The sequence below is a fragment of the Microplitis mediator genome, chromosome 7, assembly GCF_029852145.1.
Source record: "Microplitis mediator isolate UGA2020A chromosome 7, iyMicMedi2.1, whole genome shotgun sequence".
Lineage (NCBI taxonomy): Eukaryota > Metazoa > Arthropoda > Insecta > Hymenoptera > Braconidae > Microplitis > Microplitis mediator.
In genome coordinates, this window is record NC_079975.1 from 7,104,846 (window position 1) to 7,121,853 (window position 17,008).

The 17,008-nt window shown below is 29.0% G+C and overlaps 1 protein-coding gene across 3 annotated transcripts in view; it reads right to left on the reverse strand.

The window, feature by feature from the left end:
* Positions 1-260: 260 nt before the first annotated feature.
* LOC130672370 (guanine nucleotide exchange factor DBS-like) overlaps positions 261-17,008 on the reverse strand; it is a 28,153-nt gene continuing 11,405 nt past the window's right edge. For all 3 annotated transcript variants that reach the window (XM_057476916.1, XM_057476917.1, XM_057476919.1), the window contains exons 2-15: positions 16,088-16,183; positions 15,493-15,607; positions 15,307-15,397; positions 13,805-14,035; positions 13,053-13,312; positions 12,753-12,987; positions 10,524-10,718; positions 10,269-10,445; positions 8,192-8,377; positions 6,565-7,221; positions 5,932-6,129; positions 4,880-5,088; positions 4,607-4,802; positions 261-3,200 (exon numbers count right to left, since the gene is read on the reverse strand). In XM_057476916.1, coding sequence (XP_057332899.1) covers positions 2,970-3,200; positions 4,607-4,802; positions 4,880-5,088; positions 5,932-6,129; positions 6,565-7,221; positions 8,192-8,377; positions 10,269-10,445; positions 10,524-10,718; positions 12,753-12,987; positions 13,053-13,312; positions 13,805-14,035; positions 15,307-15,397; positions 15,493-15,607; positions 16,088-16,183 — 3,077 coding nt within the window. In that variant the 3' untranslated portion in view covers positions 261-2,969. The remainder of the gene's footprint in view (positions 3,201-4,606; positions 4,803-4,879; positions 5,089-5,931; positions 6,130-6,564; positions 7,222-8,191; positions 8,378-10,268; positions 10,446-10,523; positions 10,719-12,752; positions 12,988-13,052; positions 13,313-13,804; positions 14,036-15,306; positions 15,398-15,492; positions 15,608-16,087; positions 16,184-17,008) is intronic.

Sequence of the window (17,008 nt, forward strand, 5' to 3'; positions counted from 1 at the left end):
TGTATTTGTTCCATAAAAAAAAAAAAAAAAAAAAAAAAAAAAAAAAAATGACATCAAATGAACGTTTAAAAAAATTTTATATTTACACGCAAAAAAATCGATTATAAAAATTAGTAATTGATAACGAAAAATTTGGAATGGGGTCACAATTTAATATCATTTCAAACATTAATTTCATGGTTTTATTGAATAAATTATAATAATCTTCAGTTAAATATTGAAATTTAAAGTTTATATGTAAATAAATCATGTTACAAGTAATAGAAATTACTGTTTGGTAGATAAAAAAATGAAATTATAATTATTTAACATTTCAGCTTCAACATTCGATGTTGGGAACATTTAAGTTTATAGTAAAAAAGTAAAAAAACATTCAGTATGATAAATAAAATTATCAATGTCGAACAATTGATTTTATGTACAACGGTATATAATTATTACTTTTTTCAAAATGTCAAAAAGTATATCTTAAGTGCATCAGTTTTTATAGTTTGAAACAACAAAATTTAACTTGTGTTTGTAAGCTTTTAATGTATGTGAAAGAATTAGCCTATAGTAATACTGATGCGCGGCTATATCTATTTGGCAAGATGACGTATTTTATCATTTCAAACAATAAAATTTAAAGACCAAGAGTGACTATTTTTTTTTCATATCAATATATTTTAGAGAATCATTCTTATACTTTTTCGCTTTCAATATCATATTATTTATAAATTACTTTCTTTGATGCGGGTTTATTGTTCAAACAATAAAAATCAATTGAAAATCCGAATAAAATTTATCATTTATTTTTTTGCGTGTAAAAAAACTTGCCATTAATTGCAATAATATTTTCAGTTGACAAAAATAAATATCAATATTTATCTCCAATACCACCCCTTTTTTTTCTTATTAGCTATCGTCCCACGTGCCCGTACTACCCCTTTTATTAGACACCTTTAGCTTAAATAAAAATTATACACAATAAAAATGAAAATAAATTTTTTTTTATGTGCGTATCAATTTTTTATTTCATAGAAAAAAAAATTAACTTTTATCGATAATAATTAATGTATACATTAAATGTATTTATTTATTATCATAACTATTTTTGTTAACTGTATCAATTTATAAATTATTAATCAATGCAAGTTAATCAGTACTAAATATATAAACTATAATTATTAATAATAAACTATTGCGTAATTGGTGTTAATTGTTTACAATTTGGAAGTCTGTTAATTGCACATACGTCCTATAGATTCAGTTTTTAATAATTTATTAATATATGTTATTATCATATTAATTATATATTTATTTTTACCTCCTTCCTATTATATTTAGTTTGTATTACCGGGTTTTATTTAAATATTATATTGCTCCAGCAATTTTTTTAAATATTTAACAATGTACCTGCTTATAATCTAACATGGCAATAAAACATTCTCCGTCCTTAGTATTTTTCTTATCAATACTCAATATTAATTACTCATTACCCATTAGTTTTCCGCAATTAAAAATATTAATTAGTGTATTAATTTTAATATTAAAAAAAAAATAAGTAAACAAAATTAATACCCAATTAGTCAATGCGTTAATTTCTTTTTTAAATACATAATTACACTACAATAAAAATCTATTACAAAAACATATGTATATTAATATATATACAGTAAATAAATAGCCTCTAAATTAAAAAAAAAAAATTAATTAATGTAATTTTAATTACTTACAGAAATTAATAATAATAATTATAATTAATAATAAAATACTGTACTGGCTAATTCAGTCGAATACGAACAAAAAATTGTCCTAATATTTAAAAATTTATCATCCAATCCACAAGTTATTTGCCATTTAATCAGTCCGTTAAAGCTCTTTTCTTTATTTAAATAAATAAAACAATATTATATTTGATTGAAATTGCTCTTGGCATAATTAAAACAAATAAAAATTAATTGCACATAATAACCCGTGTAAAAAAAAATTCGTTCCAAAAAAGTTCGACTTGCGATACTTCTTAACTTGAGACAGATTAGAATTTTTTTGAACTTTTGTCATTTTGATGGTAAAAAAAAGCTTATCTCAAGACGTATTTTTACTACATTTTACCCTCGTTCCGAAAAAGTTTTCATTAGAAGTCAATTACCCCATAAGGATCTAAAAAAGGGTGTCACGACTACATATCCGCGGACAAAATAACCGCGGACAAAACATCCTCACGATAAAATAACCACACGACAAAATATTCGCGGATAAAATAACCACATGACAAAATATCCGCGGGCAAAATAATCACACGACAAAATATCCTTAAATAATAATAAAACAACAATAAAAATAAATAACAATAATAAAACTTGTCAAAACTTGCTTGATAATTCCTAATTAATCATTATTAATTAGTTTTTCAAATATATCGATTTGACGTTTTTTTGGCAACTGATATTTGACCGTACAGTTATTTTGTCACGGTTGCTTCGTCAACTGATTTAGTTTTTCCGGTAAATTTTATCGTGCGGATATTGTGTCATGTGGTTATTTTGTGGTGAGGATTTTTGGCTCGCGGTTATTTCGTCCGCGGATATTTTGTCGTGCGATTATTTTGACCCCGGATGTTTTGTCGTCCGGTTATTTTGTCGCGGATATTTTGTTACGGAACCCTAAAAAAGTTATATTTGTGTCACGATCTGAGTTTCGGGATGAAATTTATATCTAAATTCATTATGAATAAAAAATTTTTTACACGGGCAAGTTTAGAAGTTCCACATGTCGAATTTTTTTTGAATTTTTTTGGAACAAATTTTTTTTACACGAGAAATTTAACATATCAATTAATATTACAAATTAACTTTAATGATGAAACTTAATGAAATATAATAGTGATAATAGTAATAATAATAATAATTAACACACTAAATAATACACTGTATGTATACGTAAATGTATTACATGCGATGTATTACTTAGTGTGTTAAACGCCGATTTCATATAACTTCTTGACTATTATTAACAGACTGAGAACTACGGGATGTTTTGCGGCTAACTGGCTCTAAATAAGCTGCTGGCGCCCAACCTTCAATACCAGTACCAATTAATTTAACAAACCACCAACCGGCACAGCCAACTTTTAATAATTCCAGGTGATCGCCTTCGCGCATTGTTACTTCTGATTGACCAACGGCACAGTAATCAGCTAATGCTACGTATCGTCCACCCTAAAAATTATTATTATTAATTGATGACTTATTAAATATTAACTTTCACTAGTTTACTAAATTTTTTGTTATCAGATATTTTCCGCTGAATTTTTTTCGGAAACAAAATCTCTAAATACAAAATACAGACCGCACATTGATGCACTACTGTCTAATCTAGTGAAAGGCGCTTTAGTTGTTTGATGATATTCGTTTGTTTAAGAGAAAAACTTGGCCAAAGTTTCCATTTACTGCACAAGTGCAACAAAGATAGTACAGTTCGTGGTCTTGAGTGTAATAGAGAGAAAAGTGCGAACCCTTCTTAAATGAAAAGTATTTGAATACATAGTAAATAATCGGAAGTGAATATGGGTTTTATTTGAAACGGATCTACAATTAATAAGTAAGAAAGTCAACCTGTGTCATCGGGGTCTGGGTGATTAATTATCTCTACCACCAGAAATCTGGAAATTTGGGATCTGAATTACATCGGGATCTGTTTCATAGACATCCGCTCAAATTTTTTAAGTACTCGTGCTTAAAACAATGCGCATCTACACCTGCATATGTACGAAAATTTTTTTCAAATAAAGCGGACTTCTTTCAAAAAATTCGGTATCACGAATGTTTACCCGCAGACATTAAATCCGCGACTTTATAATAATTTATTTACTTTATTTACTCATTTAATTTTTTCAGTACCATTGCAAACGTGAGTGTGTTAATATACTATTGTAATTACACACACACAAAACCTTTGAAAAAAGGGCTCATTACCGATTTACAACGTCGCGGATTTAAGGTCTGCGGATGGGCTCTAGGGCAAAATAACTCAGACAAAACGACTCGGTACAAAAACAACTCCGTCCAGTACAACTCGGGTTAACCAACACGCAAAAATTAGCGATAGAGACGGCGTTATTTAATAAAATATAACAAATGTGTACTATAAAGAATACAAGAAAAAATTACTAGAGTTCTTTTTGTACCGAGTTGTTTTTGTATAGAGTTGTTTTGACCGGAGTTATTTTTACCAGAGTTGTAATGACCGAGTTATTCATGCCGGGTCCCCTGCAGATGAAACGTTAGGGAACCAAAAATTCTGATCGAATATTCCTACTCTTTAAACATGAATAAGTGAAATAAGTGAATATTCACAAATTCTGAGTGCCAACCGAACCACTTTTTGAAATTTGTGGTTCGGATTGCACTTGGAATTAGTGAATATTCACTTATTTTCACTAATTCATGTTTAGAGCGTAATTTTTTGAATTACAAGTGAATTTATCAAAACTTAAGTTTGGTATTAAACCGTATGGGAGTTGAATATCTTTAAATTATTCAAAATACTTTATATGACTAAATAGCCAAAAAAAATGATGTATAAACTAGTATTATTATATATAATAGTACAAAAATAAATTTACTGGAGCTGGTCCTGGATTTTCCGAAAATGCATCTTCGTCATCAGTATTACTATTTTCTGAACTCCAAGCTACATCTTCTTCCGTTGATTGTGATACATCAGTAACATGTGATATCACACTATTACCGTCAACAGAAAGTGTACGCAATGATCCAGAAACACTTTGTGTCTCCCATGATATTGTTTGTCTCAATGGCCTACAAAGTAATTTGTACCAATCATAAATTTTCACTTTCAAAATATTAATAATAATAAATCAAAATCAAATACTTACTTATGATTAGACTTAGCCAACGCTGTATTTTGTTTCCCTTTCAATTCAGCAAGTTGTGACATCAACACACCTTTTATTTGCCGTACCCACGATTGTTTGACTTCATTACTCGGTGCTTGGATCGTATGAACTTCAGCACGACCTTGTAACCATATTTCAAATCTTCTCGTGTCCCCTTTTACCGATTCAGTTAAACCGATTTGTGACATCTGCACAACAGTAAATATAATTATGATTATTATTCATAAATTGCACAACTCAATTGCGAAGCAATGAGATGTGTTCTGCTAACGTTTACTCGGAACCAGCTGATTCACTCACGTAAAAATCATGTCTATAAATATTAAAATTTTCTCAACTATAATGAAATTCTAACCATTTGAAAGATAATTTATTAATCAATGAAACGAACATAATGTTGTCACTTTTTTTAAAAATAATGATTGAAAAAAAAGCCTGTGATGTCTGTCAGTACGTACGGGTCCGTACACACCGGTGTTGATTATGGTAAACACAATAACTTAAAAAATACACAACCGATTGATCTATTTTATTTTTTCATGATACCAGCATCGAAACTTGAAGTTTTAGTGTCTCTACATTCAGTCGAAAGAAGTTTAGAAAAAAATAAATATAGTTTCTGTCCACTGACGGAAGGATTTCGAAATTTAAACTCTGATACTTGTCATTTGTTTAATAGTAATTTCAGACCATTAATTGTATTTACGTAAATTACAGTTCTGACTGTGATTAAGTTTTATGAAAATGCGTGTAAGTGATAAATAGTATTTATAGTTTCTGCGTAATTATAAATTGAAAATCTCAATTTACGATGATGCTAATAGTTAATGACACCATTGGTCTTGAATAAATTTGTTTCTGACTGGCTGCTGAGACTGAAACTTTAAGTTCCAATGCAGGTAATCATGAAAAATGTTGTATGTAACTCAGGATGAAACACGATTTCAGACCAGAGTGAAGTTAACTGCCCGAGCCGTAGGCTTTCGTTTCATCCCTTGTCATATAATATACTATTTATTTTTAAAACTTACTTTGAGAAAACGTTTGAAATGATAAGTTGCTTTATTATGAGCTTGTGGTTTACTGTGTTTACAAAATATCATTGCTTTTTCATATAGAAAAATATGACGTTGAGATGGTTTCAGTCGTAATAAACGTTCACGTTTGCTGCTGCTCCAAACACTAAATGATCCTTGTAATAAAAGTTCACCTTGGGCGTTTAAGTCTCCCTATAAATTAAATGACGACAATAATTATTATTATTTATTAGGCATTCTAGGCTGTCATATATATACAATTTTTATTATGCTATCGACCAAACTAGAAACAGGAAGTAGATCTACTCGAGTCTTCAAAAAATTATTATGCTACACTACAAAATATTTCATAGACTTAAAACTTGTAATGACAATTATTTGTCTAAATTAGGAATTATAGTAGAAAATAAAAAATTTCTAAAGGCTCACAATAATAATTATAGTGCAGCATAATAATTTTTTGACGTCTCAATTTCCTGATTCAAATTTGGTCGACAGCATAATGAAAATTCAGAAATTTCTTGGGCCCATTTTTCTCCGTAAAAAAAAAAAATCAAATAAAAAATGTCAGTGTTTCGAATTCGATAAATAATAATAAACATAAATATAAATTGTGTTAATATTTACTCCAAATCCACTGATCGCAGTTTGATGCATGCTATCATTGACACATTTCAAAACAATTAACATACAATCCAATGCCTCTTGTAGCTCTGTACAGCAAGCAGGCTCATCGCTATATTTCAGTAAATCTTTTAATAATAATTGATATTTAGTGATACGCTGCACGGGTTTCAACAGATAAGCAGCCAACGGTAACTTGTGGCCCAGTTTTTGTTGACAAGCTGCTAAAAACTGTGGCTCTCCTTGTATCTGTTCTCTCAAACTCTCAGATCTTGTAATATTCTGACAATAATAACTGTACAGTCGGAAAAATATATCTCTTCGCTGTACAAAACACAGCGCTACTAATTCGGTATTTGATATACAGTTTTCCAAGTCGCGTAAAAATGTTTCACCGTGAAAATGATAAATTTCCTCGAGATTACCAAACAGTACATCTGATTTTCCAATCAACGCACTTGGTATTAAATGACTCATTGTTTCGTTAGTCATTTCCATTATGTATCCTTTTATTATAGATCCAAGTTCTGCTACATAAGCACGTTCTGTTTCAACAAGTTCTGTTAATACATGGCCGCGTTTAAGTCGCATCGCTTCAATGTCTCTTGGTTCGCTTTCTGGTGATGATGAGTCACCACCTTCTATTGGACCCATTTCCATCTTTAAAAAATTTTTTTAAAATCAGTAATACAATAAATAAATTATTTTAAAACATTTAACACTTTTATCTAAATTCGAATTTTAAAAATCGGAACTGATAATTAAAAAATTTATGACACGTATGATAAAATTTATCGTTTGAATGTTAAAATTTCTTATGTAGACACCCAAGTTCCGGGTTGTAATTTCCAACACTAATTTTTAATTAGTATATTACACACCTAAGGAGAAAAGTAGGACATTCCGACCCACGTGCTTAATTGCCTACCGGAGCCGAATGCGAGGGTGGCAAACACGTGGATTGGGACGTTATACATTCCTCTGGTGTGCATGCTATTTTTCACCAGATCTGCGCCTGAAAGTTTAAATTTTTGCTTCTGTCTGTGGGAAGAATCGCGCATGCGCTAATTTTTATCATTTGTTTCTCAGAAGAAGAAAACACGACTTTCTTCCCTTTAAACAGGCCAGGAATTTAAACTTTTGGCTCAGATGAGGTAAGAGACCCAGTACCCGACCAAGGAACTAGTACCTGATCACTCATATATTTGTATTCTATATTTACTAAATTTTACTAAATATAGATATACAAATACATGAAGTGATCGAATACTAGTTTCCTGATCGGGTACTAGGTCTTTTACCTCATGGAGAAAAAATGCATTTTTGATTAATTTTCTTTTATTAAGAAAAGTATGATACTCAAATTAGCCAACGTTTGATAATTTTTATATTTTTTTAAACACGACAAATCATAAAAAAAAAAATATTCAAAAAAATTGCACTTATAGTTTTTTAAATTTTCTATATGTGCATATTTTTATTTTTTTTTTTTTCGTAATCGATCTACTGAAAATAAAATTTAAAAAATTACTGGATTGTCTGTTAACTTCAGGATCATCAGAAAAGTTCCCATTCTCAGCAGAGAGTTAATAATAACAATAATAATATATATTATTATTAATCAATATACCTTTGGCATTGTATTGGCTTTTTTTAAAACTCTTCCTGGTTTTATGATTTGTGGTGAGGCTTGAAGTGGTTTTGCTGGCTCTGGTGTAACCGTTTGAACCGGTCTCGCGGGTTTTATCAACTGTTGTTTCAAAACAATTATTTTTTTCTCGCACATCAATGTTACATCTTCGATTCTTTGTAAGACCTGCATTCAAAATTTTATTTCAATAGGTCAGGAGTCATGACTTTTAATAAAGGATTTAATTATAATCAAATGAGTGTTTGAATTTTTTTTTCTTTTTTGATAATTGAATTAGGAGTACGTTAAAACTAACGGGCTCTTGTTCAATTCATGACACTTAAAAGGCTTAATTTGAAGCCCCATTTACAGATATATCTATTTTCACAAAGGGTATTCAATGGCCTTATGTTATTAAGAGTAAAAAAAAAAGACAAAAGCGTTAAAGAGCTGAAAAAAATCTCCCGTTTCACTTACTGTTTTTTTTTTTATTGATTATAAGTTTTCAAAGCCTTCTCTCCGAGCTTTTATTTCTACTTCATTTAATTGTGTACGCAAAATTAAATTGAGGTGGAAAAAAAATATTTAAAACTTTTAGAATAAAAAGTTTCTTTGCTTCTTTATAATTAGTATGGTTTTTATGATAATAAAGTGGAAAATTAAATTAACTTTCTAACCCAGTTTATTTTGCACACTATTTTTATTATAGTGGAAAATAAATTTATTATAAACAATTTTAAAAATTATAACCCTTGTAAAATTAGTAATACAAAATTAGCATTAAATAAATTTTTTTAGATAAAATTCTTTCTTATTTAATCTTTTTACTGTAAATTTATAAAAACCAAAAAATTATAGTAAAATTTTTTGGGATTTAAAAAATTTTAGTAATTACCCAAAAAAAAAAAAATGGACAAAATTTGATTAGAATTAAGAGCGCTGGAGTTGTAAATATCCAAGTAAAAATATTTGGTTGAAATCGGGCCGAAACCGTAGAATTTTATCGGAAGAGGCTGAAAGTTGCTCGAAAATACCCCGAAATTTTGTTATTCATAATCATAACAAACAGACTGAAAATTGGTTGTAATTTAGCCGACAAATTAAGTCGGCCGATTTTCGACTATTTTTAGGTCTAGTCAACGGCTAAATTTCAGCAATTTTTAGGCTTAGCTATTGACCAAATTTCGGCCTAACTTTTTTCAGCCGTGTGTTCACTAGGCCTTTAGTCGGCTTCTTTTCGCCCAAAAGAAATTTTGTTATTTTTTCCCGAGTCAAAAAACGAATTCGGATTTAAGTCTCAAAGTTCTCAATGAAGTTTTTGAGGATCAATTTAGAATTTTAAGATTGACAACAGTAAAGAAAAGTTTCCTAGTTTAGTCCTCAAAGTAGTAGTTACGACCAATTTTACCACTTTGAGGACCAAACTGGAATAACATAATCTGGATTAGAGCCTCGAAATACTCAAAACATAAAGAAATAATTTTATCGACATTTGAACCTCAAAAGTCTCATTCGAAGTATTCTCTCCCCTCCGTTTTCTATCTAAAATTTTTCAAAGTCCGAAGTATAACTTTTCATTCGTTAAGGATTTTGAGGTCTTATTTATAATTTAAAATCGATAAATTATTTGCATTTAGACCTCATAGTTCTCATTGAGGATTTTGAGTTCTAAAGTAGAGTTACTTTCTGGACGGCAAATAAAACATCAAAGGAATAGCAGCTTTTGAGGATTAAATTATAATTTGTTTTTTGACTCGGGTTTGGCTTGAAATTTTTTCACCCTAGTACACATATATGTATATACTTGAACTAATGGTATTTTTGAAACCTACTTGACAAATTAAATCACATTACAGCAAAAATTTTTAGAAATTTTACCATGAGGACAAATCTAATAACTAAATTTCTTAAAAAAGTATCCAAGATAAAAATAATAATAATAATAAAACAATACATCGAATTTAAAAATCATCATATTTATCAAAAAAAAATATTATAATTAAAATCATATGTAGCCTGATAATTGTGCTAGCGGATTTGGTTTCATTTTTAAAAATTAACAATAATAATAATTTACCTGTGCAACCAATGCTTTAGTTTCTGGCATTATAGAATCTTGAAAAATACATCGAGGACTATGGAACTCTTCAGCGGCTTCAACGAGCTGCTCTAGTTCCTGAAGAGCCTGATCCGTTGGCATTGCGCTGTTTTGTGACGCGAGAAGTTCAATACCTCGTGTACACCACGCATTTGCCTGACAATTTATCCGTAAAATTTATTTATCAGTTTGCCTAAAATAGTATAATTAACTATATATTTAAAAAAAAATTACCTTATCAATACGTTCCATAAGTTCGCGACATTTAGTGAGCGTATGTAGCCGCCTCTCCAATCTTTGACTCAAAATTGTACAGACTCGCTGCAATTCAGCGCACTTTGGCTCTACAACTTCTGTAGGACATTGATGTCTTCCTGATAATAATTGTTGTCCAGCAGCAATCACTTCCTCAGCACGATCAATATCACCCTGTAAATTAAATTTTTGTCATTCATTAAATTTATAAAATAAAAAAAAAGTTTTACTTTAATAAATAAAATTATTTGTTATTCTACAGATATCATATAATTAATATAAGCATTTTTTTCTTTTTTTTTTTTTTTTTAACAGAAATAAAATAATAATGAGCATGTACATGCATTTAATGCAGTTAATCATGCTGTCTAAATGTATGTTCATAAAAAAAAGAAAAATAATTAGTCTATTTAAATAATTATTGCATTTATGTAATTAAAAAAAACAATAATGAGTGCAGATAAAATAAACAAATTAATTAATGTTTTATTTTTTTAAAAAATATAATTTTTTTTTCATCAGCAAAATAAATTTTATAAGTTAATTATTTAATATATTTTGATATTATAAATAAATATTTATGTATAGATTTATTAATCTGGTTAATTTTGTTGCTGCTTACCAAGACCCAAATCCACATGGTATGCAACAAATAGGACTATCGACAAAAATAAAAAGTGGAAAGCGATGCAAAATACCATTTGTGCTTGTGTGCATGGGTGTTTATTTTTTTATATTTATAATTATAGGTATTTGTTTACTTTCACGGTCACCTCTTTGCACTGTAAAAAATTTTTGGTGTGAAAATGGTCCACGAGGACTTTACTCGGTGTCTGTGTGAATTGACGGTGTGAAATTTTTGGAGTTAATCATCAAGAGGTGTATTTTCAATGCAAGTATTTAACATTTACACCATTGGCGGTGTGATCGTTCTGGTTAACACGGTCAAAAATTTAACAGTGTTCTGTGTGTAACTTTCACACTGGTGGTGTAGAAAATTTTCACACCATATCATTCATACCACACGGTGGACTCCAAATTTTTTAGTGTATGTATAAACTTGTAGATTATTGATGCTTACATAAGACCTGTAAAAAATTTTGAGTCCGCGGTGTAGTGTGAATGATTTGGTGTTAAAACTACAGATTATACACTGTACAAAATTTAGGTGTGAAAATTTTCTCCAAGGATTTCACAGGATCTGCTTGGTGTAAATTGACGGTGTGAAATATCAAGCTGTGTATTTTTAATACCGTATCAGTGTTTTCTTTCACACCATTCAGTGCACTGTTAAAAATTTGTGGTGTAAAAATAGTCCTCGAGAACTTTACAACACCGGCTTATAGTAAATTGACAGTGTGAAATTTCATTGGTGTGGAATTCAAACTGTGTACTTTAACACCATATGAGTGTTTTCTTTCACACCGTTCGGTGCACTGTAAAAAATTTTTGGTGTGTAAATGGTGCCCGAGGACTTTATACCCTCTGCTTGATGTGAATTGACGGTGTGAAATTTTATTGGTATAAAATATTAAGCTGTGTATTTCAACACTATATTAGTGTTTTCTTTCACACCGTTCGGTGCACTGTAAAAATTTTTGGTGTAAAAATAGTCCCCGAGAACTTTACACCGTCTGCTTGGTGTGAAATTTAATCTGTGTACTTTAACACCATATGAGTGTTTTCTTTCACACCATTCGGTGCACTGTAAAAATAATTGATGTAAAAATAGTCCTCGAGAACTTTACACCACTTGCTTAGTGTAAATTGACGGTGTGAAAGTTTATTAGTGTGACATATCAAGCTGTGTACTTTAACACCATATGAGTTTTTTCTTTCACACTATTCGGTGTTTCGCGGACTTTAAACCTTATATCACATAAAAAAAACACCACTTTATATTTCACACCAAGAAAATTTCACACCATCAGTTCACACCGAGCAGACCGCGTAAAAAGTTCTCAGGGACCATTTTTCCACCAAAAATTTCCTCTAATGCTGGTTCAAAGCAATATATAAAAAATAAAATTTTTGCTTATTAATTATACAGATGACCGCGATTCGACACAAATACCAAATTATTGTGCATTTTAAAAATAAGTTATACATTTATAATTTTATTTTAATTATTTATTAAGAATTTTATTTAAATATTTTATGTAAGAAAAGTGTATATTAAATATAATTATTTATTGCAAATAAACATACCCGGCATATTCGTTGGAAAGTTGATGTATCGCGTATAAGTTGGTCCACCCTTACTTGAGTTTCTCCAACTTCAGTCATATCGTCAACGGTTTTTAGATGTTGATCTAATGATGCCTGTAGTTCACGAAAATCTTGTTCGAATTGCCTTAGAGCTAGACAATGTCGTAAACGAGAACTGTGGTGTGACCAAAAAAGATCAAATGTACGTTCTGTTTCTTCTAATTGCACTAACAATCTGTAAGTTATAATAATAATTATTTAAAAAATGAATAACTAATAAATTGTGAGTGTACTTATTACCTTTCAACAGCAGCGACATTTCCTAATCGATCGGCAGTACTTTTACCGGTCAATTGTCTTACACTATCTAAAAGTGCTTCGCCATGTCGTGCTGCGCTCAAAATTTCCTCTTTAAGTTCATTGTACTCAGCTTGCTGCTGATTCAATAGCCGGGTTGTTGCTATCGTGTTATTGGGAAATTCAATTTCCGCTAGGCGACGTGTAAATGAGTCTAAGGCAAGTGATACGTCTTGAGTCATGGATGAAAATTTTTCTAAACTCTATCAACAGTAAAAAAAAAAAATATATATCATTTTTATAAATGTATTTTAAAAAAAAAAACGAAATTAGAAAAAGTGAGTTTATTTTGAAATAAAATTTGCAGCAAAACTATAGACCTTAGAAAAAAATTTTTCAAACAAAAATTGTAAGAAATTTAATTTTCTACAAAAAAGGTCTTCATGTTTATTAACGTAACTCTGATAGTTATAAAGTTACAGATAAAATAAACAGAAGATCAATTAATTTTAAAATTAACTTTTTTACTTTGAGTTTAAATTATATTTAAATAATTAGATATACGTAAAAATATAATGAGACACTTTTTGTAGAAAATTTAATCATCTATAAAATTGCTTATATAAAATTTTGTTGTATCTGTAGTAGTTTAGTCACAATTTTGATTTTTTCACTGCGACGTTCGAATGTAAATTTGAAAATAGGTAATAAATATATAAATAAGTTGTTAGTAAATGACATTTTAAAAAACCTACTATTCTATTTTGAATCCAAGTTGTATGACAGTACGGTAAATCACCACCAAGTTGTTCCGTCAACTGATCTTTGTCAATAAAATCATACAGCTCAGTCACATTGGCCAGTACAATAACGCGAAATTTAAAATCTTCACGAAATAATTTATTTGATACTTCAGAAATGGCTTTTTGAAGAAAACCGACTGGCCGCAACACATAGGCAACATGAACTAATCCAGGAAAAAATGCCTATAAAAATAAAATAATAAATAAATATTTTATTTGAATTATTTAATAAATAAATTATTTATAAATGATATATAGCAGGAATGAGGGTAATATAAGTTGTTATATATTTGTACACTACAAATTGAGGTAAATTAGTAATGTACTTGTTTTTAGTTATTTCCATTTAAATGTCAAGCTCTTAAAAGAAATAGTGTTCTGATCGATTTCAAGAGCTTGACATTAAAATGTAAATAACTAGGAAGCGATGCCGAATTTTAAAAAACTTTATTAGAGATAATTTGTGAGGAATAAAATTATCTACAAAAAAGATTCTATGACATTTTGTGATAAGTCTGATAGTTTCGCTGGAAAAGTAAAAAGATCTCGAAATTTATGTGCAATTTTTGAAAATATTTATTTTTTTGTTAAAAAAAATCCAGATATTGTTAAATGTCTGCCAACTTTATTGTCATCGAAATATGACAGTAAAGTTAGCAGACATTTGAAATTTAAATAAATTTTTTTAACAGATAAACAATAAAAAAAAATGCACGTGTAGAAAATTTCATAAACTATACGTGCAATTTTTCAAAATTTTTTTTTTAACATTTATTTTTTTGTTAAAAAAAATCCAAATATTGTTAAATGTCTGCTAACTTTATTATCATTAATATTCAGAGGTCGTCCATTGCGATTTTCTATTTCCCATTTAAATAACATGGGAAAAAAAAATTTTAAGTTTGGAATTTTACACCTCCGTAATGGCTTATTGTAGAGATAAGCTCAGGATATAATTTCGTAGGGAATTAAGCGGTCTACAAAAAAAGTCTCTTGTCATTTTTTGATAAATTCAACTGTTTAAAAGTTATTGGAGCTTGAAGTCAAATTTATAGTAAATTTCGTATTAAAAAAAATATTTTGGAAAATTGCACATATAGTTTATTAAATTTTCTACATGTGCATTTTTTTAGAAATATTTTTTTTTATTATTTATCTGTTTAAAAAATTTATTTAAATTTCTAATGTCTGCTAACTTTACTGTCATGAATATTAATATTAAGAGCTCATCTTTTAACTAACATCTTATTTCACTTCCCTGCAACTATTTAACAGGAGGTTTCGAGAAAAAAAACTCGATTTTTTTTAATCAGTCTAATGTTGAACGAAGATTCAATAAAAGAATCGAAACCGCTAAATAACTAGTGTTTTCAATGTATCGTCCAAATTCCTGATATATATAATTTATTAATTATAATGGATGCAAATAAAAAAAAATTTATTTATCAGCTCACAGATATTTTAATTAGGACAGTTTTAACAGAGTTCCACTTGTCTGTTCGACGATCGATTATCAAATGAAATCCCAAGTCAGCTTCCTGTAATCTATAGTCAGTTTATTAATAATTATTACAGTAATTGATCAATTAATAATTAATTTAAAAAATATCTATCGTTAATAAAAGAGAAAAAGGTCTTACGTGGGAACTGAAGTGAGATAGAGCATTAAACGCTGATAGTCTAAATCACTAAGATTGTGAAAGTTTCCATTGTCAGGAAATGTTATTATTGGACATCCTTCTCTTGTTTTACCTCCTTGATAATAAAAACAATAAAATAATTTAACTACACATCTGCATTAAATTAACGTCTGTTAATAGCCGTATTTAGTGTCAATTTAAACAGCAATTAAATTTTTTTTCATTTTTCAAAAGTATGAATTTAAAAAAAAAATCAATGCCCGCACTAATTAGATGCGTTTTTTATAAATCTATAAATTAATACAGTACTGCAATAATAATAAAAAAAATATTGTATAGTTATTGAAATATCGATCGACACTGGAATTAAATTCTCAATTTTTATCCAAGAATATCGGGATTATGTGCATTATATATTTTCGGCGGGAGAAACCGGTTTTAACGGATTTTTATTAAAAAATTCCGAACACGGTTGACATTACATTGCAGCGGCGACACTGGGATGCATTTACCTTCTACATGATCGAACGTCGTCGTTAAAGTCATTAAATTTACTCGGCTTCATTAAACATATTTATTATACTGATTCACTTACCCGTAATAATGGCATACTGATGCTGAAGAAGATCTGCTACGTCGCGGACTGCTAGGTCTCCGTTTTCGATCTCTCCGGTCATACTTTCCACATCCTCTGTAACAAAATTAAGTTCGTTTTTATTTAATTACCCGTCTATGTAATAAATCTATACTATTAAGACAATAAGAAATTTTTATCTCAGCCACACGCTGTAAAAAATCGAGGTCTCTGAATTTACTCCGTCATTTGAAGTTCTGGGATTTGAAAAAAAATCGGTTCACATATGAAGTAAATAGGGAGTTTTTTTCAGCGGAGTAATTTCAGAGTGATGTGGATTTTAGTTTTATTCCCATTCACTCTGATCCAGAATTGTAGTATTAAAATAAGCTCCCCTTTGGAGTGACCTGCGTATATAGAAAAATATATATGTGAAAATTAGATGACACATTTATTGCATGTAAGCGCAAAAAATAAATATGTTCGATAAGTTTTGCGTATGTTAACATATCTGTAGGCATATATATCACATGTATACAGAATATATGTAAATATATGTTTGCCCAAAAAAAAAATATGTCATTTTGAAATGAATGGTTCAAATGCTTGATATAACGGCGAAAATATTGGTCTTATCAGAAAAATTTTCAGACAAAAGTTGTAGGAAATTTAATTTTCTAAAAAAAATGTCTCATCAGATTTTTTTATACAACCAATATTTTCACCGTAATTCCAAAATTAAGATTCATAATGATTAATTAAAATTTTGGATAATTAAGAAAATTTTAAATTTTAAATTACGGCTTTCTTTTTAGCCCTAAGAAAAAATTATAAGAGACATTTTTTTTATAAAATTAAATTTCCTACAACTTTTACTCGAAAAATTTTTTTATACGACCAATATTTTTTCCGTAATATCAAAAATTTTACACTATTATTTAT